Raw genomic sequence first — 24,486 nt, forward strand, 5'->3', positions numbered from 1 at the left:
TGTGAATGCAAAACGGTAGAGCTGCTTTGGAAAACATTTGGCAATGGTAAACACTTCTTACCATTTGGCCCAGCAATCACACTCCTTGGTATTTGCCCAAAGGAGGTGAAAACTTATGTCTACACAAAAACCTGCACATGGATGTTTATAGCAGCTTTATTTATAATTACCAAAACCTGACAGCAACCAAGATGTCCTTTAGTAGGTGAATGGATAGACAAACTGTGGTACATCCAGTGCTAGAAAGAAATGAGTTATCAAGCCATGAAAAGACAAGGGGGAAGCTTAAATGCATACTATTAAGTGAAATAAGCCAATCTGAAAAGGCTACATACTGTATGACTCCAATTATATGATATTCCGGAAAAGGCAAAACTATGGAGACAGTAAAAAATATCAGTGGTTCCCAGGAATTTGAGGAAGGGAAAGATGAATAGAACACAAGGGATTTTTAGGACAATCAAAATACTCTGATATTGTAATGGTGGATTCATGTCATCATACATTTAGTCAAACCCACAGAATGTGTACTAATGTAAATTATGGACTTTGGATGATTATGATATGTCAATGTAGTTTCACTGATATTAACAAATGTACTATTTTGGTGGTTGACAGTGAGGGAGGCAGTGCCTGTTGGGGGAGCCAGGAATATGTGGGAAAATCCCTGTGCTTTCCACTCAGTGTTGAGAACCCATAAGTGCCCCAAAATATAAAGTCTCTTTAACAAAATAAAAAAGATGACAGACCTAAATATGAAACCTAAAACTACAGAACTGTGGAAGAATACAAAGGAGAAAATCCTTATGACCTTGAGTTAGGTAAAGATTTCTTAATTACAGCATAAAGGGCCTAAATTATGAAAGAAAAAACTGTCAAAGTACACTTCAAAACCAGAAACTTCTGCTCTTCGAAAGACACTGTTAAGAAGCTACAGATCAGAAAAAAAAAATATTTGCAATATTTGCAAAGCAGATTATCTGATGAGGAGCTTGTATCTGGAATATATTATAGAACGTTCACATTTCAAGAACAATAAGCAACATGATTTTACAAAAGCACAAAACATTTAAAAAGAAACTTCACCAAAGAAGAGACATAGATGATAAATGAGCATATGAAAAGATCTTTAGCATCATTAAGTTAAAATTAAAACCACTATGAAAAACCACTATACTTCTATTGGAAGGGCTGACGTAAACACAAAATGATAAAATCAAGTGCTGACAAGGATACAAAACAATAGAACTCTCACAAATTGCTGGTGGAAATGCAAGACGGTAGAACCAGTTTAGAAAACGTGTGGCAGTTTCTTACAAAGTTAAAAAAACACACCTTTAAAAAATCTTTTTCTTTTAGATATACATAGCAAAATATTAAATGGATGAAGTTATATGGTGTCTGAGATTTATGCAAAAATTATCAAGGCAATAATGTGGGTGGGGCATTAGATTAAATAAAGAAAAAACCCCACCTACCTTATAAGCAGCAATCTCACTACTAGGTATTTACTCAAGAGAAAATACATACATATATCTACATACAAAGACTTGTATGCAAATGTTTACAACACCTTTATTCATAAAATCTCTCAAACTGGAAATAGTTCAAATGTTCATCAATTAGGGAATGTATAACAGGACACTGGTGAGCAATAAAAACTACTGATACATGCAAGAACATGGATGAATCTCAAAAGCATTAAGCTAAATGAAAGATGCCAGACACAAAAGGCAAAATACACTATGACTCCATTTATAAGAAGTTGTAGAAAAGTAAAAATTATAGAAACAGAAATTAGATCAATAATTGCCAAGGTTTGGGTGTGGTGGAAGAGAAACTACTACAAAGGTGCACAAGGAAATTTTTGTGGTGATAGAAATATTCTGTATTTTGACTGTGATAATTGTTATATCACTGTATATGTAAAAGGGTGAATTTTATTGTATGTTTCACCTCAATAACCCTGACTTTTAAAAAAAGAGAAATACACACAAACACACACACACATAATTTTTTTTTTGAGAGGGAGAGAGAGAGAAGGGTGGGGCAGAGGGAGAGGGAGAGAGAATCTTAAGCAGGCTCCATGCTCAGCACAGAGCCCAAGTGGGGCTGCATCTCATAACGCTGAGATCATGACCTGAGCTGAAATCAAGTTGGACCCTTAACCAACTGAGCCACCCAGGTGCCCCTCAGTCCAATATATTTAAATGTTTCCTCTCATCTCTTTCTCTTCCCTTACTTAGGGCTTACAGTGGAAAAAGGGCAGGCTCTCTCTAGCTTCCAGGTCCTCCAGTGTTAGGGCAGGGAGGGGAGGAAACACTGCATGCTAAGCACGTGACTGCAGGTTTCTGCTTCTCTGGCTTACCCAGACAGACATTATGTGTGGGTGTTATCAAATACTTGCTTTCTTGAAGGTGATATGTGGGAATTCTTCAGAAGACCCTTCAGGGGTCACCCTACTGCACAAGTCTGTATTGTGAAAGAATTGTTTTGTCTTGACTCCCAATCCTCCCACCCCTCCTTACCACCCCCTGCTGTTTTGCTTCAGGGTTGCTCAACCACTGGTCTGTCTTGGGTACTAGGCACAATGGCTCAAATCTAATTCTTGTTCCAAGTATTCACTTGAACCCAGGAAGAATTCACAGTTCTCCAAATGGGAATGCGGGCTAACTCTACCAGTAACTACCCTATCCTACCATTTCTCTTCCTAATTCTCTTCTCAAATAGGCACAAAGGGCTGCCAAAGCAGATGTTCCACCTAGAAACAAGATGCCATTCTCCTTTTCTTAGAAGTACCCTCAATCCCTAGAAGCCATTCTCTTGGTTTCAGGGTCCCTTAGGGATGGAGGGAAAAGGCACTCTACTCTCCATTAGACTAACGACTCCAGTTATTTTTCCCCCAATTTTTTTTGACTCAAGAACAGGGGGAAACTCCCAAAGCTACGGCCTAAGCAGATATCCTTAAGAGAATGATATGTAAGTTTTCCTTTTTGTGAATAAAGTGTTATGTACGAACTAACAAACACTTACAGGTCTACTTACCCTACTTCGTAAGATGCTAGGCCCTCTTTGACTAGCTGGTCATTTATACTGGTAGGAGTCATTCCAGGAGCACCAAGAGAATCGAAAAGTTCAACTAAGAGCACATTATCTTCCAGAATTTCTGTAAAACATTAAGACCAAACTCGTCTTAATGGGGAAAGAAATAAATATGTTGCAAAACATACTAAATGAGGCAATTAAAAAAAAAGCTGTAAACAATTTCATTTTGCATTTGTGTGGTTTTTTGGTGAATAATATCAAAGTTTCTGTAGGGGTAAAAGTAGCATTTTGCAAACATAAAACAATTGTTAATGTTATCTGTAGCATATGCAAATTAATAAAATTTTCATTTTAGATTATGTGTACTGTTCTATAACAAATCAAAAGCAGTTTAAAACTTTTAAATTCAGAAAAATATAAATTGACATATATTCATTGAAGAAGTGTTCTGATACTTTTTTAAACTATTCTATTAAATTCACCCAAGTTCCAGAAGACAAATGAATGAAATTCAGGCCAGTGATTATCTGCAAAGGTTTACAGCTTTTATAAGAATGGCACAAAGTTTAAAACAACAACACCTCAATCTAGAATCCTCAAGTAGAGATTGGAATCTGGATTTTTTCCCCATCCCCGTATTTTTAGAACAAACCATCTAAGAATACATATTGGTTACTTAAACAAGTAGATCCATTTAGATCTATTTCTTAAACTAAACTGGGAGTTTAACTAGGGGTAAAGTTTATATCTCATATGCCTATTTACTTACTTATGGTACAAAGCACAGAGAACCTGCCTAATATGTATCTGAATAAACAACAGAGTAATTTCTTTAGGAAACATAAACGTCAATGCACTGAAGTACGCACTGAATGTACACTTCAATGCAGTTTATGCCTACACCTTCCACACAACAGCAGCTGGTAGCTGCAGGTCAGAATGATGATTCCAAATAAAAAGAAAAGGGTTACCAGCATCCTATGTTATCTAGTCATAAAAATACATATTAGAAAACTTTTTTCAAGAGCTTAAAAATGATTCCTACTTTTCAATGGACCAGATATATCATTTAAAAATAAAAGGCTAAGCAATGCTGAGCCAATTAATTTTCATCTCCTTACTTTCCATGTCTTGTGTTCCCGTTGGTTCTTTGACTTCATATCTCCCATACATAGAGTTCTTTATTCCAACAGGGCCAACTTTCCATATGTTCTGTACCTTTACCAACTTCCCTGCTCTGCTAATTAAAATTTAAATATCTCTTGCTTTATAAGGTAACAATGCATGTTAATAGAAGGCTCTCCTTCTATTATTAACGTCTTAAACGTTAATCTCATCATTGTGCAGGTTAATGGGGTAAGATCTTTTATATTTAAGGAGTGCTAGAAGGCCCTGCTCAAACCAATTATCTAGCATAATAACTACGTTATGACTAGTGTTTGAATGTTATTGGTATAACAAGTAATTAAGTAAGAAAAAGAAGGAGTCAAGAAAGAAACCAAGTCCAGTCTTGATGGGTTGTCCATGGAAGGGAGGGGGAGCTAAAATCAATAGAACGAAATACCAAAAGCAAAGTTGGTAAGCAGAATTATCTAGGTTAAAGTCAGCTCAAAACCAGTGGAGATTACTTAAGGACTAAGAAGCCCTTAACTTACTGCTTACATCAGAGAAGCCAGATATAAAAATGTTATTGACTGAGGATGCAATATCTATAACCACACTGCTCTTTAAAGAAACTATTTCTTCAGAACAATTTCTCATATCAACAACGTGAATAAATTATCACTGATATGCCATCAGTTCCTGGTTAGATAACCTTGAGCAGCTGATCACTAAGCTTCAGTCTCCTCACTGTAACACAGGCTAACACTCTTCTGGTGGTTGGGTTCATTTGATGGTAGTATGATAAATGCAAACAAGTATATACAGTAAAAATTACCCTGGAAATTCCCATAAATCAACCGTAAGTAAATATAATTTTGCATGTCCTGGGCTAATACTTAGGAAGACCAACACAGCTAGATAAATAACAGACTCCTACCACCCCCAACACCTGCATCCAAACCCCTTGGGGCCAGACAGGTTTCAGAACGTCAAACTGAGAAAAGCTACATAAAACATATACCTCATATTTTATAATACCCCCAGCAGATTCTGAGGCAGCAGCCTACATACATACATTACTATCCTGAAATGGAATATATGAATAATCACTATAAAGAAGATACAGACCATATATATATCTATATATCTATCTATATCTATCTCTATCTATCTATCTATCTATCTATCTATCTATCTATCATCTATCTATCTTCATGTCAATTCAGATCAGGTTTTGCTACTCAACTTTTCATTTTCAGAACATGCCGGGCTACAAAATTGTGAGCTAGTTGTCAGCCTGTAATCTTGGACCCAAACTACTCCAAAAAGAAATAACTTCAAAATATGGGGAGAGCCTAAAGTTGAATTTACTTAAGTCAAATGAAATGAAAAAACATATGAAAACTATTTAATGGTTATGTTCCACCTTGCCTCACTTTCCTGCACATTAAACTTTAGCACTCATCATCCCAAAATCAGGACAGAGCCCTTGCAGAAATGTAAACAGAAATAAGAGAAGCTAATTCCTGGCTTTAGGGCTTTCAAGAGGCCATGTCCAGGATAACTTGATTGTTTTTGGTAAGATTTTATTTCCAAGTAATCTATACACCCAACGTGGGGCTTGAACCTACATCCCAAGATCAAGGGTCACACACTCCACCAACTGAGCCAGCCAGGCACCCCTTGGATAGCTTGATCTTTAATGGCAATTTTTGCCTTGTACTGATTTTATACTCTAGAGCCTGCAACTATATCCACTATACCTAATTCTCAATAAATGTTCTCTCTCACTACTCTTACTGATGACACATTGAATTTATTCTAAGATCTGACAAGTGTTGTATTATAATGTTATTCATATTTAAAATTATATATAATCACGTAGCAACAAATAAAAATGGAAATAGCTTACTAACGACTGAACATGTCATAAATTTATCTTGAGTCTTTTCTTCAAATTTTTCCTTAGCTTTTTTGGACCACTGCATTGTCCTTATACGTGGTTCAATATAGGCCAGCTTACATTTAATTGCCTGTGTCAAACAAAATTGCACCATTAAGAAAAAGTAAAATTTCCAGTTATTTTAGAAATAAAATAAAATTTTATATGTGTACAAAAAACTCTGTTTGAATATATATTTAGAAAATAAATATGTAAAACTTATCTATAAAATATTTTATAAATACCAGTAACTGGAATCAATAGAGCATTTGGTTGAATTATTGCACATTCAGACACCGATACAACAAGCATCTACTGAAAGAATTACAGATACTCATGATATACTGTTAAATGAGAAAAGCAGGTTATAGGACTATTTGTCTAATCCTATAATTGTTAAAAACAGAGAAGACGTATCTTAGAATTATATTTATAAAAATATTCAATAGTTCTGAATGATTCCTCTTTTTGTTTATGTTTTCAAGTTTTCCTATCATATTTTACCCATTTTTAAAATGAAAAATATTGTTTAACTACAATTCAATGTCTAGGTGTAATGTCTAGGTGTAATGTGAGTTAGAAAACAAGCCCCGTATTAACCTTATTTATCTCTGGGGAATATGATTCCAAGAGAAGGATAATTTTTTACTTATTCTTCCAGACTTCTCTCTTTCTCTTGGACATGTTATATATACTTAAACATAAATGGAAATGCTGTAAAAATACTTCTATGATGAGATTTTTTTCACAAAATACATCATCTTCCTACCATATTATACTGGTATTTCAAAGTAACATTAAGAGCAGCAGACCAGTAAATACTTATAAAGACACAAACATACATACACATATACATTTATAATTAATGCTTCTTTGCTAAGATATAGATATATCTTAACGATTTATGCTTGCTACATAGGAAATTACAGTAATGACAGCAACTCTTTTCTATATTCCAACTATCAAATTATTTACGGACAAAAATGTTAGTTAACAGTGCATTTCTATGAAAAAATTATTTCTAAAAATACTGTCATATTTGTGTTAGTATTCTAACCCTATGATTCACAATAGATTACCTTCTCTGGGGGATTTAGAAACTCATCTTTTATTTTACGCATTTCTTTAAGTGTTATTTTTGCAGTGTTACCAAAATCCACATATTTAACTTCAACTTCACGATGTCCAGGCAATCCTTCAAAAATTATGAAATTAGAAATCACAAACTTGGAAAGAAAACAGAGAATTATCTAGCAAAATTTAGATTAATTGACAGTCAACTATGTTAGAATACTTTTATGATCAACATATAAACTTAATACTTTTTTAATATAAAAATATTTCTAATATGTGGACTTAAAAAAATCAACCATAATGCATAGTTGTTCAGACTTGGTGAATGAGAAATTAACAATTTTAAGATCTCCAAAGGACAATCAAAATCAGGATAACAACACAGTCATCAAATGTTAGGTGCTGTGGCCTAAAAGTTAAAAATTAGGTGTTAAGACTGACTGGGTTAGAATCCAGTCAAATTCCATGTGACTCTAAGCAAGATAATCACTCTTTCTAAAATATCACTCTGAGCAAGTTCGTTTTTCTTTCTAAGCCTCATTATTTCATTTGTAAAATGGGCATACCAATAGAATCCAATCCCATAAGACTTTTTTTTTTTGAGGATTCACCTATTTAAAATAATTTGCAAAGCACCAAAGTAAGCACGCACTTAATAAATGTTTACTCTTAGTCAACACAGGTGATTAAGGCAAAAGATTTAATAATCAAACTAAAGATTCATTCATATGATGATACCTAACTGAAATTAAAAAAAATTATTTGGGGGGAATATTATGAAAAATAAGCAGAGACAGACCTCCATGTCAATCTAGTCTCTATATTTTACAGGATACTAATGAATCCCCTAAAAAGTTCAAACACATGGAAGTTTGAATAAAAACCTATCACACCAACCTTTTTGAAAATACTCACAATATATGGTTGACTTTAGCCTCTCTTAGCATACCTATGTATAATTCTACTAATCTGGTTGCCATAATTTTCAAATTCAAAGAGTAGTACAGTATATATAATTTCAAAAATGGAAAAAGTACAGGTATTCTCTGCTCCTTAGCAGAAGTGGAAGCAGATGGAAGAACACTGGTACTAAAGAGGACACTTCAAAAAACTTAGGCCATGTGGTAACTGGTATCTGCAGTAATTGAGAAGACACATTTTACCGTAAGTGTAAGAAGGTGAGGGAATCCCTCCACACTTCCACTGGAATTCTCATGCCAGAAGGATATTCTTAACTGTACTAATGCCAATAAATTCTTATCATTCCTCAAGTCTCTGAATGGAGATATCGTTTTAGACAAAACAAATAAATGGACAGGAGATAAAATTTTAAGAATATTTTTTACCCAAATTATCAATCATGTATGAGAGTAAGAGTCAGGAGACATGAAAGATCTCAAAATTTACCTCCATTTATTCTGAGGAAACAATTAGAAGATGCTCCCCAAAAACAGAGGAGTTAACTTAAGAGGTAAACATGGGATCCATAAAACAAGGGACCCAATACAGGAAAACAAAGTATACTGTCAAGTGAAATAAATTCCCTGAATAACAGAAGTGTAATAAGCTTAGAGGACTAGCAGTCTAATTGGAGAAGATGGAAGGATGTTTCCACCACTAGAAGAAAAACAAAACAAAACAAAACAAAAAAACTAACATTACCTGAAAAGTCAATCATGTGGAAAACTGTTTTGGACAATTAGGAAAATGTAGCCATAAATTTAAAGAAAACAAAGTGAAATTTAGATCCATTAATTTGAAATAGAAATAAAGTATTCTTTATGACTTAGTGAAAACATTTATATAGAATATGGATTAACTAAAATTGTGATACAATTATGGGGATGGAGTGGGGAAGGCATAAAAGAAATCTAAAATTGCTATCTACTAGAATAATAGATAATACTAAGAGAAAAATATCAACAAAGTAGTATATATTTAGAAGAAATAACACAAATAAACACCAAAAGAAACAGCTGAAGAATTTCAAGTATTTTTTAAGTAATCTCTACACCCCACATGAAGCTCAAACTCACAAACCTGAGGATCAAGAGTTGCATGCTCTTCCAACTAAGCCAGCAAGGCAACCCTAAAATATGTGCCTTTGAAGAGTGCAGTGTAAGTTGTTTAGCACCATTTAACTTTTTAAATAAGGCAGACATTAGAAAACAACAACAACAAAATACTTAAGTCCTAGTCAAATCAAAATCTAAGGACTCAGAGATTCACCTCCCAACATTACCATTAGCTTTTTAAAGATAACTGAGCAAATGGGTAAGATCAAATAATATCACTTCCATGATTTAATTTGTACCAACTCAAGTGTTTTCAGTTTTTAAGCATAACATTTCCCCGTAGAAATAGTGTGCAATTTCCTACCAATAACTTTTGCTCTGTACCAAACTCCATCTTCAAATTTAGCTACACAGGCTTGACCTTGAACTGGACAGAGGATTTCCAGATTTTCTCCATCTTCACTTTTATAGAATTCCTCAATTGTCTTTAGTAAAAATAAAAAATCCAGGCTCTCTATCTAAGAAATAAAGGGATTAAAACACTATAGTTTCAAAGAAACAAAATTTAAATGTGGCATGTATTATAAGCACTGCTTATCAGATTATGAGAATCAGAAAAATCAATTGTTATGTAATTTATATTTGAAATATTTCATCACAGAATCAGTATATAAAATTAGCAAATATGGACATAACAAAAATTTTTAAAAATCATGGTTCTCCATATATCTTAAGTGTATATCCTTCCAGATCCTTGTTTTTAATTTAAATTCTATTAGCCAACATATACGACATCATTAGTATTTGTAGTATTTGATGTAGTGTTCAATGATTCATTAGTTGCATATAACACCCAGTGCTCATCCCATCACATGCCATGCCCTCCTCAATGCCCCTCACCCATCTCCCCACCCACCTACGTTTTCACGACACTCAGTTTGTATCCTGTAGTTAAGGGTCTCTTATGGTTTGTCTCCTCTGATTTCTTCCCATTCAGTTTTTCCTCCCCTATAATCCTCTGCGCTATTTCGTATATTTCACATGTGAGTAAAACCATATGATAATGGTCTTTCTCTGATGGACTTATTTCACTACGTAATATCCCACAGTTCCATCCATGTTGATGCAAATGGTAGGTATTCATCCTCTCGGATGGCTGAGTAATATTCCATTATATATATGAACCACATCTTTACCCATTCATCTACTGAAGGACACCTCGGCTCCTTCCGCAGTTTGGCTATTGTGGACACTGCTGCTATGAACACTGGGGTGCAGCTGCCCCTTCTTTCACCACATCGGTATTTTTGGGGTAAATACCCAGTAGTGCAATTGCTGGGTTATAGGGTAACTCTATTCTTAACTTCTTGAGGAACCTCCATACTGTTTTCCAGAGTGGCTGCACCAGCTTGCATTCCCACCAACAGTATAAGAGGGAAATTCCCCTTTCTCTACATCCTCACCAACACTTGTTGTTCTAGATCCCTTTCTTCTTATACACAAACTTTCCATATTTTTGAAAACAATAATGAGATGATCTCTTACATGCAATTTGATTACAGTGTGATAATTTGCATTTTCCATCAATTCTCACTTTTCTGTCTCAGTAAGTATTCTTATTAGTACTTTTAGACCATGTTTAGACATCCCTAACTGACCCAAACTAATATCAAATTCAAGACTACTATATCTAGTTATCTCAATAAATCTTTTAGAATCTAGTGTAGTCCTCTTTTTTTCTTTTTAAATGACTAGGTCTTGCTGAAGAGAGCCTGCTATTTTTCTGCAGAATGCCCCATCTTCTGGATTTATGTGGTTACATCCTCATGCTATTATTTAGCTTGTTCTTCCATTAAGTAGGGTCTGTCTCCTGAAATTTCCTCAAAGCCAGAGATTATATCTATTGGTTTGGTGGATTCAAACTTTTTTTGGACAGAATACATTGTCAGTGTACTCAGTACACTTAAGTACTCAGTGTACATCAAAAGACATTTTACATATTACTGACTCCATATTTACATGCTAAGATTCACCTACAGATTGGGGTGGTGATTCTGATCCTTCTATTGTACAGTTATGTTTTTACCCTTGTATCCACTAAGTAATTCATTTAATAATACTTTGGCATTATATGAATGTCCAGTTTCCCATCACCCTTCCATCTCATGGTTTTAAAGTGAATTGATCATTCTTTAAATCAGTAATTTCAGTGGGGTTTGTGAAACGACTACAATGAGTAAACTAGAGATTTCTCTTATTAATAAATAAGACTATTTGTTTACTTAAGTTCTTAAAGTTCTTATAGTACCTAAAACATAGTTCCCCCACCAAAAAAAAAAAAAAATCCCAAAACACCAAGGATAAATGTCTGATTATCTCTCCAAATACCAATTCTTAAGGTTAAAAAATATTTTAAAATCTATTTCAAACGGCAAAAAATGAAGTTTTTCTTTTTTAAGTATTATAATGCAAGTGGAAATTTTGTGACTGTTTTTTGTCATTTCATTACTTTAAAAAAGTTCAAATTTCAAAAATTTTTATTTCTAAGTAGGTTTCATTCATATTCCTCCATCCAGAGTGAACAGTGAAAAATTCAACAGAGGAATGACATCAGCAAAATAGAAGACTAGGAAGCTCTAAGCTCTTGTTCCCCCACAGAAACACTGGAGGAAAAAGAAAAAGAGAGAGAAGCCCTACAAACTGTCAGAACCATGGAAAAGTCAATGGTTTATAGCAACCAAGCAAACTCCAAATCAAGCTCCTGGCATTCAAATAAATCTCTGTCAAAACATTTGCTGAATACAAGCTAAAGGAAGAGAGACTTCAGTGATCACATGAAAGGAATAGTCTTTGCAAAAATAGTTTGAAAAAGTCTCAAAACTAACCAACCACTGTAGTCCTCAACAATAAGAAAATCCAGCAAATCCCAGGGAGGTGGAGATCTTATTTATCACGTTATAATAGTCAAAGTCCCAGTTTTCAACAAAAAATCAGAAGAAATACAAACAAAAAGGAAAACATGGCTCATTCATAGGAACAAAACAGAAACCACCTTGGAGGAAGCCCAGATAAAGGACATACTAGACAAAGACTTCAGAACAATTGTCTTATGTTCAAAGAATAAAGGAACACATGGATAAAGAACTAGAGGAAACCAGGAAAACAATAAAGGACCAAAATGAATATACCAACAAAGAGACAGAAATTATAAAAAGGAATCAAACAAATTGAAACAAGCATAAGAAAGGGTCAGTGAACTTGAAGATAGGACAACTGAAATCATTAAGTGAGGAAAAGGAAGAGTGAAGGGAAGAGAGTTTAAGGGACTTGAATAGAGACCAAGGACACCATTAGACATATTGATATACATATTATGGGAGTCCCAGAAGGAGAGAGAAAGGAGCAAAAAGATTATTTGAAGACATAATGGCTGAAAATGGCCCAAATTTGATGACAGACATGAATCTACAAATCCAAGAAGGTCAATGTTATGGGCTGACTTGTATCTCCAGGATATGCTGGAGTCATAACCTGAGAATGTGACCTAATTTGGAGACAGAGTCTTAACTGATAATCAAGTTAAAATGAAGTCATTAGGGTAGGCCTTAATTCAATATGATTGGTGTTATTAAAAGGGGAAGATTTAGTACACAGACAAACACAGAAGAATGCAAGTGAAGATGAAGGCAGAGATTAGGGTGATGCAGCACAAGTCACAGACCACTAAAAATTTCCAACTAACCACCAGAAAGTAGGAGAAAGGAATGGAACATATTATCACTCATAGCCCTAAGAAGGAACATACCCTACTGATACCTTGATCTCACACTTCTAAATTCCAGAACTATGGGACAATAAATTTATGGTCTTTAACCCACTTAATTTGTGTAACTTTGTTATTGCTACTCTAGGAAATGAATACAGATTTTGGTTTTGAGAAGTAGGGTGTTGCTGTAACAAATACCTAACATGTGGGTGTGACTTTGGAATTAGGTAATGGGTAGAGGAGAAGTTTTGAAGTGCTTGAATGAAAAAGTACAGATTGCCTTGAAAAGAATTTTGGTAGAAATATGAATGTTAAAGATGCTTCTGCTGAGATCTCAGACAGAAATGAGGAACATGTTACTGGAAACTGGAAGAAAGGAAATCCTTGATATAAAGTAGTAGAGAACTTGGCTGAATTGTGTTCTGTTGAACAGAAAGTAGGACGTTAATATTTAGTGAGGAGGTCTCTAAGCAAAATGTTGAATGGGCAGCTTGGTTTCTCCTTGTTGTTTATAATAAAACATGAGAAGACAGATAAAGAAGGAATTGCTAAACATATAGGAACCAGAACTTGAAGGATTTATAAAATTCATAGTCTATCTATATTATAAACAATGAGAATATATACTTAGAGAGTTCACCAAGGGTGTGGCTGGACACCGCTGAAGAGACTATGGGCAAGTGACTTGCGGATCCAATCAATCATTTCAGTAGAAACACTACCAGCTTGAACTTAAGGGGACAGAGATGGAAAGAAGGAAGGCTGTTGGACTTGTGGGATTTTATAGGCAGGAAGTGAGCTGACAGGGCTATCAGCCCTGAACATGTGTTATCTTTCAAGAAAAAAGCTTAATGACCCCGAAGGTGGTTCAGAGGCTGGCATGTCTGCCACTGCCACCAGAAGCCCAGAGGGTACAGGCTTGAGAGGCAGGGCTGTGTCATCCTCTGCTGCACCTCCTGGGTTCCAGGGCATGAGGACAAGCCCTCAATTCCAATAGACAACAGGGAGATATATTTAAAGCGTCAGAGGAAGAAGCACACTCCCCACTGAGCAGGAAGCCTGACACGGGACTCGATCCCGAGACTCTGGGATCATGACCCGAGCTGAAGGTAATCGCTCAACCAACTGAGCCACTCAGGTGTCCCTAAATCTAGGTTATTGAGCACACAATGTATAAAGATTTGTGACATCAATAATATAAAATGGAGCTGCACATGAGTAGAGTTTTTGTGCAAAACTCTAAAGTAGGTGAAATTCATATTGTTACAACTTTAGTATATATGTAATTCCTATGGTAATGATAAAAAATTTATAGATATATACAAAAGGAAATAAGGTAATCAAAACATGAAACTATATATTTGCACACTCATGTTCCCTGCAGCATTATTCACAATAGTGAAGAGGTAGAAGCAAACCAAATGTCCATTGATGGATGAATGGACTAATAAATGTGATATATGCATACAATGGAATATTAGCCTTAAAGAAGGAAATCTTCTCACACAACAATATGAATGAACCTTGAGGGCACTATGCTAATGAAGTAAGCCATCCACAAAAAGACAAACACTGTATGATTCCGTTTATATGAAGTATCAAAATAGTGAAATTCATAGAATTGTGGTTGTCAGTGGTTAGGGGTAGGAGAAAATGGGAAAATGGAGCGTGATTGTTCAAGAAGTGTAGTTTCAGTTCTGCAAGATGAAAAAGTTCTACAGACCTATTGCACAACAATGTGAGTATAGTTAACACTACTGAACTGTACATTTACAAATTGTTAGACGGTAAATTTTGTTATGTATTATGACGATGTTATTCAAAAATATTAAAAAATGACATTACAAAAAACCAACTAAACACAAAAGAGGGAATACAGGAAATGAGAGACAAAAAAGCTATAAGATATAGAAAATAGCAAAATGGTGGAAACCTTTTGTATTAATAGGTACTTTATTTATTTATTTTTTAAAAAGATTTATTCATTGAGAGAGCACAAGCAGGGGGAGCAGCAGGCAGAGGGAGAGGGAGAAGCAGGCTCCCATGGAGCAGGGAGCAGCCTGATCCAGCACTCGATCCCAGGGTCCTGAGATCATGACCTGAGCTGAAGGTACATGCTTAACTGACTGAGCCACCCAGGTGCTCCTAATAGGTACTTTAAATGGATTAAACACTCCAATTAAAAGGCAGAGAGAGATTGGCGGAATGGATTTTAAAAAATGGTCCAACTATATGCTATCTATAAGATACTCATTTTAGATCCAAAAACATACACAAGTTGAAAGTGAAAAATTGGAAAATGTATTCCATGCAAACAGTAACCAAGAGATAGCTGGAGTGACTATACTATTATCAGACTTCAAGCCGGATAATATTACAAGAAACAAAGAATGACATTATGCATTGATAAGAGAGTCAATTCACCAATAAGATGTAACAATTACAAATACATATGCATCAAACATCAGTGCCCCAATATACATGATGCAAACATTGACGGGATCAGATGGAGACAGTTCAATAAAAGGAATGCTCCATTTTCAAAAACAGAACTACAAAGAATGTCAAGAAGAAAATAGATTACTTGAACAACAGTGTAAACCAGTTACATGTAACAGAACATTCAAGCCAACAGCAGAATACACATTTTTTTCTCAAGTGCACATAGAACATTCTCAGGATAGACAATATGTTAGGCTACAAAACAAGCCTCAAATAATTTTAAAAGACTGAAAACATACAAAGTGTCTTTCCTAATCACAATGGAAGGAGACTAGAAATTAAGAGAAAACTAAAAAATTCACAACAAACTCATGGGATGAAGTAAAAGCAGTGCTAAGAGGGAACTTTATAGCTGTAAATGCATACAGTAAAAAAAAAAAAAGAAAGATCATAAATAAACTATAAAACTTAAGGAAATAAAAAAAGCAAAATAAACCCCAAACTAGCAGAAGGAAGAAAATAATAAAGAGTAGAGCTTTGATATAAAATAGAAAATAGGAAAACAATGGGTAAAACAAAAAAACAAAGGTTGGTTTTTGAAAAGATTAACAAAATTGACAAACCATTAACTAGACTAAGGAAAAAAAGAAAATACAAATTACTAAAATCAGAAAGAAAGATAAAAAGGATTATAAGAGTCTACTATAACTAGAAACACACACCTACCAAGAATGAATCATGAACAGAAAAATCTAAGCTGCCTTGTATCTAGCAAGGAGACTGAATCAGTAATCAAAAACTTCTAAATAAAGAAAAGCCCTGGATCACACAGCTTCACTGATGAATTCTACCCAACTGATGGTCACCAGAAGGGAGGTGGGTGGGGGGATGGGTGAAATAGGTGATAGAGATTAAGGAGTGCACTTGTGATGAGCACTGGATGATGTATGGAAATGCTGAATCACTATATTGTACACCTGAAACTTATATTACACTGTATGTTAATTAACTGGAGTTTAAATAAAAACTTAAAAAAGAACACCAGCCCTTCTTGGCCAAAAAACTGAGGGCAGAAACTCATCCTAACTCATTTTAAGAGGTCAACATTACCTGAAACTAAAGCCATACAAAGACACAACAAGAAAACTACAGACTAGTATCACTTACGAACACTGATGCAAAAATCCTCAACGAAATACTTACAAACCAAATACAGTGTAATATTAGACGGATTATATGTCATGATCTAGGGGGACTCATTCCTGGAATGCAATGATGGTTCAAAATATAAAACAAATAAAAACAGTGCAGTACACGTCAACAGAAGGAAGGAAAAATAAAAACCATGATCATCTCAAATGATGCAAAAACTGTATTTGACAACACTAAACAGTCTTCTCGTAATAAAAACACTCAATAAACTATTCCTAGGATTCTTCTTCAACATGATAAAGGCCATATGGGAAAAACCCACAGATACCATAGTCAATGGTAAAAGAGAAATGCTTTTTCCCCTCAGACAGAAGAAAAAGACACCTATATTTCTACCTATATTCAACAGGATATTGGAACTTATAGCCAGAGCCATTAAATAGGAAAAAGAAACAAAAGGCATTCCAATTGTCAGAAATAAAATTCTCTCTTTTTGCAGCTAACATAATTTTATAATGTATAAAACTCTAAAAAGCCCACCAAAAAAGCCTTTTAGTGAAGTTACAGGATCTAAAATCAAGACAGGAAAATAAATTACATTTTACAAAGCAGTAATGAACAATCTCAAACCTAAAATAACAATTCCTTCTACAATACCATAAAAAAAAGAATACACTTAAGAATAAACTTAAACAAGGAGGGAACAGACCTGTAATGCTTCTACACCATACCAGACTGCTGAAAGAAATGAAAGAAGATAAAAATAAGAGGAAAGACATCCCACATTCATGGACTGGAAGACCTAATATTGTTGACAATACTACCCAAAGCAATCTACAATTCAATGCAAACCCTACTGAAATTTAGGGTGATGTTTTTAGGCAGAACAGAAAAACCCATTTTCAAAGTCATAAGAAATCTCAGGGGACCCCAAACTGCCAAAACAGTCTTGAAAAAGAACAAAGTTGGAGGGCTCACACATCCCTATTTCAAAACTTGCTACAAAGCTATAGTAAAAAAGAACAAAGCTGGAGGGCTCACACATCCCTATTTCAAAACTTGCTACAAAGCTATAGTAATCAAAACAGTGTGCTACCGGCATAAGGACAGATAGATAGACTGATGGAATTAAATAGACATCCCAGAAATAAACCTTCACATATATGGTTAACTAAGTATTGACAAGCATGCCCAGACCATTCAATGGAGAAAAGACCATCTTTTCAACAAATGGTGCTGGAAAAAGTGGACATTCACATGGAAAAGAATGAAATTGGACACTTCTTGCATACCATATACAAAAATTAACTCAAAATGAATCAAAGACCTAAGTGTAAGAGCTAAAACTGCAGAACTCTTAGAAGAAAACACAGGGGAAAAGCTTCATAATGTTAGATTCAGCAATGATTTCTTGGCTATGACACAAAAGCACAGACAACAAAAGAAAAAATAAACTGGGCTTTATCAAGTTAAAAACTTTTGTGGATCAAAGAATGCTACCAAGAGACTAAAAAGGCAACCCACAGAATGGGAGAAAATATCTGAAAATTCTGTATCTGATAAAGGATTGATATCCCTAAGGCATAAAGAACTCCTACAACAAAATAATCCAATTCAAGAGTCGTAAAAGGACTGGAATAGGTATTTCTCCAAAGATATTTTATGATGACTAACAAATACATACGTGAAAAAATGCATTCAACAATACTAGCCATGTGGGAAATGCAAATCAAATCCATAATGAGATACAATTTCATACCCTTAAAACGGCTTTTTAAAAAATAAGTGTTGGTGAGGATGTGGAAAAACTGGAACTCTTATGCATTGTTAATGGAAATACAAAATAGTGCAGCACTGTGGAAAACAGTTTGGTAGCTCTTCAAAAAGTTAAACAGAATTATAATATTATCCAGCAATTCCAGAGCTAGGTATATATCCAAAAGAACTGAAAGCAGAGATCCAAATAGACACTTGTACCCCCATACTTATAGCAGCATTATTCACAATAGCCAAAAAGTTTAAACAATCCAAGTGTCCATCAACAGATGAATGGGTAGACAAAATATAGTATACACATACAATGAAATATTAGTCATGAAAAACAATGACATTTTGATACATGCTACAACATGTAAATATTATGCTAAGTGAAATAAGGCAGACACAAAAGGAAAAATATTCTATGTTTCCACTTAAGAGTTACCTAGAATAGATAAATTCATAGACAAAAAAAATAGGACAGGTTATGAGAGGCTGGGGCAGGGGAAGGAAAAATGGGGAGTTGTTGTTTAATGGTTACAGAGCTGTTTGGGTTGATGAAACAGTTCTAGAGATGAAAAATAGCAATGGTTGCACAACACTGAATGTATTTAATGGTAGTGAACTATACATTTAATGGCTAAAGTCATATATTTTATATATATATATATATATATATATACACAATTTAAATAAAAGACACTGTAAAAAAATTCAGTGAAAGAAATATATGCAAGTCCTTACTTAGTGCCAAATAAGCAGACTTCCACAATTTATCAGGGGAGCCCTTATAGTGTGGTACAGTGCTTAACATGACAGGCTCTGAATGAAGTTACACTGCCCACTTCAATCTGGCTCTTCCCTTCTACCCACAGCTGTGTAACCTCAGGCAAGTTGCTTCATCCCTTTGGTTAGAGTCTCCGTATCTAAGTGAAAACACTAGTTTCTTTCTCATAGGACTGTTGTGAAGATTAATAAATTATTCACTCATTATGGCCTATAGAATGAGTTCATTCATATGAAGCACTGACACAAAGAGATCAATAAGGATGAACTCATTGTTAGTAGCTATCTAAACAAATCCATCAGTCCACATTCAAAATTTAATATGAAATGACTTTGATCTGAATTTATTTTGGTGTTCAAATTCAGAAAATTACCTAGTAATAATGTATAAATTCTCAGATGTCCACTGTCAGAAACAGGTTTTCTCACAGTATTCTTTTTTAAACATTTTTAAATTTAAATTCAATTAATTAACATATAATGTATTATTGGTTTCAGAGATATAGGCCTATGATTCATCAGTCTTATATAATAGCCAGTGCTCATTACATCACATGCCCCCCTTAATGTCCATCACCCAGTTACCCCATCCACCCACACCCTGCCCCTCCAGCAACCCTCAATTTGTTTCCTATGATTAAGAGTCTCTTAGGATTTGTCTCCCTGATTTCGTCTTATTTTTCCCTCTCTTTCCCTATGCTCCTGTTTTGTTCTTAAATTCCACATATCTGTGAAGTCATGTAACCCGTCTTTCTCTGATTGACTTATTTTGCTTAGCATAATACCGTCTAGCTCCATTCATGTCATTACAAATGGCAAGATTTTTTTTGAGGGCTGAGTAGTATTCCACTGTATATATATACCACATCTTCTTTATCCATCCATCTGTCGATGGACATCTGGGCTCTTTCCATAGTTTGGCTATTGTGGACATTGCTGCTATAAACATTGGGGTGCAGGTGCCCCTTCGAATCGCTACATTTTTATCTTTGAGGTATATACCTAGTAGTGCAATTGCTGGGTATATAGGGTAGCTCTATTTTCAACTTTTTGAGGAAGCTCCATACTGTTTTCCACAGTGGATGCACCAGCTTGCATTCCCACCAACAGTGTAGGAGGGTTCCCCTTTCTCCGCATCCTTGCCAACATCTGTCATTTCCTGACTTGTTAATTTAGCCATTCTGACTGGCGTGAGGTGGTCTATTACAAAGCTGTAATCATCAAGTCAGTGTAGTACTGGCACAAATACAGACACATAGATCAATGGAACAGAATAGAAAACCCAGAAATGGACTCTCAACTCTATGGTCAACTAATCTTTGCCAAAGCAGGAAAGAATGTCCAATGGAAAAAGGACAGCCTCTTCAACAAATGGTATTGGACAGCCACAGGTGGAAGAACGAAACTGGACCATTTCCTTACACCATACACAAAAATAGACTCGAAATGGATGAAAGACCTAAATGTGAGACAGGAATCCATCAAAATCCTAGAGGAGAACACAGGCAGCAACCTCTTCGCCCTTGGCCACAGCAACTCTTGCTAGACACATCTCCAAAGGCAACGGAAACAAAGGCAAAAATAAACTACTGGGACTCCATTGAAATAAAAGCTTTTGCACAGCAAAGGAAACAGTCAACAAAACCAAAAGACAACCAACAGAATGGGAGAAGATTTTTGCAAATGACATACCAGATAAATGGCTAGCATCCAAAATCTATAAAGAACTTATCAAACTCAACACCCAAAGAACAAAAAATCCGATCAAGAAATGGGCAGAAGACATGAATAGACATTTCTCCAAATAAGACAACCAAATGGCCAACAGACACGTGAAAAAATGCTCCACATCACTCGGCATCAGGGAAACACAAATCAAAACCACAATGAGATACCTTCTCACAGTGTTCTGATGAACGGTCTATGAGCTTTCCTACTCTCTAGATTTCATAAGGTGGCAAGAAACACATATTAGGTATCCTTCACTGTCCTTTCTTTCCATATTTCACTAATTTGCCTGACGAAGAGTTCTTTCAATTTACTATGAATCATGTGAATTTCTCTTTTATAGTTGCAGCTAAGAAACTTAAATTTACAGAAGACTGACAGTGATTTGTTTGCTCTAAAATTCATACTGGGTACTCATTTCCATTACACATTTCTACTTAAAATTTGAAAAAATACTTGGTCTCAAAAGAATACTAAATACTTACCAACTGAAGATAGAAATCGGCAGGACTATTTATATGACAAACCATAACTGAAACATCTGTCATTTCTTTAGGCAAAATAGGTGGGTGATAGTGTAAAGTCATATTTTTTTCTGAGTGGCTTCTTGGTGATTGCAACCTAAACCTGATTAAAAGCACAATCAAAAGTATAAGCAAGCCATTTTCTTAAAGTCTCTCTTCTTTCAGCAACTCGGTCTGAAGAAAGGACTTGTACATATACTGATTTATCTACCAAGAGTATTCCCCTTCCAATTTCTTTTCTAATGTATTTCTTGGTATTGTCTTCAATTATCAAACCAGGTTTTAAATAAGAGGTCAAGTCTCAAAAATCAGTAATTGACCTTCAAATTTGTGTTGGGACATTTCTGAGCCAGACCTGTATCTTCTACTCAAAGTCTCTCCTCTTTCAGGAATTGACAACCACAGACTATGGTAGCACTCAGTAAGGCCCCCTGAGAGGTCTCTGTGACCTTGTCCAGCTCTAATAGTACTTTTATTTCTCCACAATGAGACCTACTTGGGTCACTTCCAGAGTCACCTCATCACTCAGGACGAAAAGTTAGTATCTTTCACTATCTCTATCGTTAGTCATCTTACTTTGTTCATCAGTGATGGGGGTGGAGGAAGAACCTTTAAGTATCTATTCTGGATTCATACATTAAATAAAGAATGGTGATCACGAATTTATTCCAAAGGTTAGAAAACTTAAGTCAGGAACTGTTAAACTATAATTCTTAAAACCCTAGTGGAGCTGTTTATGAAGTTATCAAAAGTCTAAAAAATGTTCAGTATCTACAAATAGCTTGAGTTACCTTAATTTCTCTATTTAAAGTATCTGAATGCAGTTTTCAGACAACTGTACTTAGAAAACTCTGGTAGCAATATTTTTAACCTCTTAGATTACGTTCACTTTAGAGTCAGTCCATAGTTTTTAAAGGTAAACTCTGTTATTCCAATTCATAACTATAATCTCAGAAGTATTTGTTTTAATAAGTTACCTACCTTGCTAACTCCATAAAAACTAAGGCATCTCTAAGAGACACGGGCATATCACTGCTTATTTTATTTGTTGGTGGTTTCTGCAGATCTACAATTAGCACACCATCTTCTTCTCTAAAAACTTTCATTAAAACAGCCTTGTTATTTACCATTTTCAAAAATTCTACTTTAGCTTCTTCTCCCCAGCCTTCATCCTGTGGAAAAAGTAAAATTCCAACGTACTTGGTAATTACAATTAGCTCTAATGGTACAATGCTCTGGATTTAGCTTTTTTTTTTCTTTTCTTTTTTTTTTTTTTTTTTTGTGAATCCAAAATACAACCAAAGTCTGCAAACTTGAGCAAAAGGACTCAACCACAGACACTAAACAATTGCTAGGGCCAGAAACCCAAGGTCAGTGTTTATGTATGTACAATATATGAATCTTTTTTTAGTGAGGTCTATGCCCAATGTGGGGTTTGAACTCATGATCCCGAAATTGAGAGTCACATGCTCTACCAACTGAGCCAGCCAGGTACCCCTCAAACTCTGATTTTTATGAACAGTTTCAAGGTGTCCATTAAGCTGTTGTATTTTAGGATTTAGTTTCACTTCTGAATATTAAGATGAAGATTATAAATATTCTAAAATAAAACATGATTTTCCACTTAAATAACACAAATTCAAAAGGTAACTTTGGGGCGCCTGGGTGGCTCAGTTGGTTAAGCATCTGCCTTCAGCTCAGGTCATGATTCCGGGGTCCTGGGATTGAGCCCCACATTGGGCTCCCTGGTTGGTGGGGAGTCTGCTTCTCCTTCTCCCTCTACCCTTCCCCCCTGCTTGTGGTTTCTCCCTCCCTCTCTCCCTCTCAAATAAAGAAAAAGAAAGGTAATTCTAAAAGTATAATAGAAGCCATGTAATGCAGTCAAGATATTTATAATCATCAGTTAACTTAGTTTCCATTTAACTAGGAATATATGAGGTATATGCTACTTAAATAAGAAGGAAAAATATTCACCCATTAAAAAAACTTTTAAGTTGATCTTTGAACCTTTAAGTTCCCATTCCTAAAGTGAATTTCAAGGGTTAAACTACACATTCCTGGTGTTAAGTTCTTTATATATTTTGAATATTAACCCCTTATCAGATATATCATTTGTAACTATCTTCTCCCATTCAGTAGGTTGCCTTTTTGTTTTGTTGATGATTTTCTTCATTGTTGCACAAGTTTTTTATTTTGGTGTAGTCCCAAATATGTTATTTTTGCTTTTTCTCCTTTGCCCGAGGAGACATATCTAGAAAAATATTGCTAAGGCCGATGTCAAAGAAATTACTGTCTATGTTTTATCTAGGACTTTTATGGTTTCGGGTCTCACATTTAGAAATTTAATTAATTTTGTGTTTCTTTTTGCGCATGGCATAAGAAAGTGGTCCAGTTACATTCTTCTGCAATGTAGCTGTCCAGTCTTCCCAGCACCATTTATTGAAGAGATGGTCTTTTCCCCATTGTATATCCTTACCTATGCTGTCATAGATTAATTAATCATATAAGCATGGCTTTATTTCTGGGCTTTCTATTCTGTTTCATTGATCTATAAGTCTATTTTTGTGCCAGTACCATATTGTTTTATTACTTTGGTTTTGTAGTATATTTTGAAATCTGGAATTGTGATACCTCCAGCAGAGTTGGTGAATCACTATGTTGCATACCTGAAACTAATGTAACAGTGTGTGCCATATATACTCAAAATTTTTAAAAGCTACAAGTTCCTTAAAAACAAAAAACCTCTTTCTAAAGATGATAAAGTTTACTTGGAAAATGCAAAGAAGTATAAAAGACAAAATTTAAACCAATTTTACCATTTTGAGGAAAACACCAGTGCTAATAACTTATGTTTCCTTTTACATTTTTTATTCATTTACTCATTCTTTCAAAATCTGTTAAATGCCTATTATGTGCTAGGTAATCTGCTAAGCACTGGGAATATAATGGTAGGCAAAGACACAGATTCCTCCTTTCAAAGCCTTCATAATATAACCGCTTAACATATATTCTTACAATTCCTGTCTTCTAAGAGTTTTTAAATCTTGCCAGGGGATGGATATTCATAAATAATCAAAGCAGAATGCAATGTGGGCTACAACTAATGAATGAAGTGCCATGAAAATAGTGAGGAAATTTATAGAAATACAC

At 34.9% G+C, this 24,486-nt stretch overlaps 1 protein-coding gene across 2 annotated transcripts in view; it reads right to left on the reverse strand.

The window, feature by feature from the left end:
• RNF17 (ring finger protein 17) overlaps positions 1–24,486 on the reverse strand; it is a 122,812-nt gene that overhangs the window by 59,138 nt on the left and 39,188 nt on the right. For both annotated transcript variants that reach the window (XM_026492936.3, XM_026492935.3), the window contains exons 14-19: positions 22,318–22,508; positions 21,298–21,439; positions 9,545–9,698; positions 7,171–7,286; positions 6,062–6,182; positions 3,046–3,166 (exon numbers count right to left, since the gene is read on the reverse strand). In XM_026492936.3, coding sequence (XP_026348721.2) covers positions 3,046–3,166; positions 6,062–6,182; positions 7,171–7,286; positions 9,545–9,698; positions 21,298–21,439; positions 22,318–22,508 — 845 coding nt within the window. The remainder of the gene's footprint in view (positions 1–3,045; positions 3,167–6,061; positions 6,183–7,170; positions 7,287–9,544; positions 9,699–21,297; positions 21,440–22,317; positions 22,509–24,486) is intronic.

This window comes from Ursus arctos, unplaced genomic scaffold (genome assembly GCF_023065955.2).
Source record: "Ursus arctos isolate Adak ecotype North America unplaced genomic scaffold, UrsArc2.0 scaffold_10, whole genome shotgun sequence".
Lineage (NCBI taxonomy): Eukaryota > Metazoa > Chordata > Mammalia > Carnivora > Ursidae > Ursus > Ursus arctos.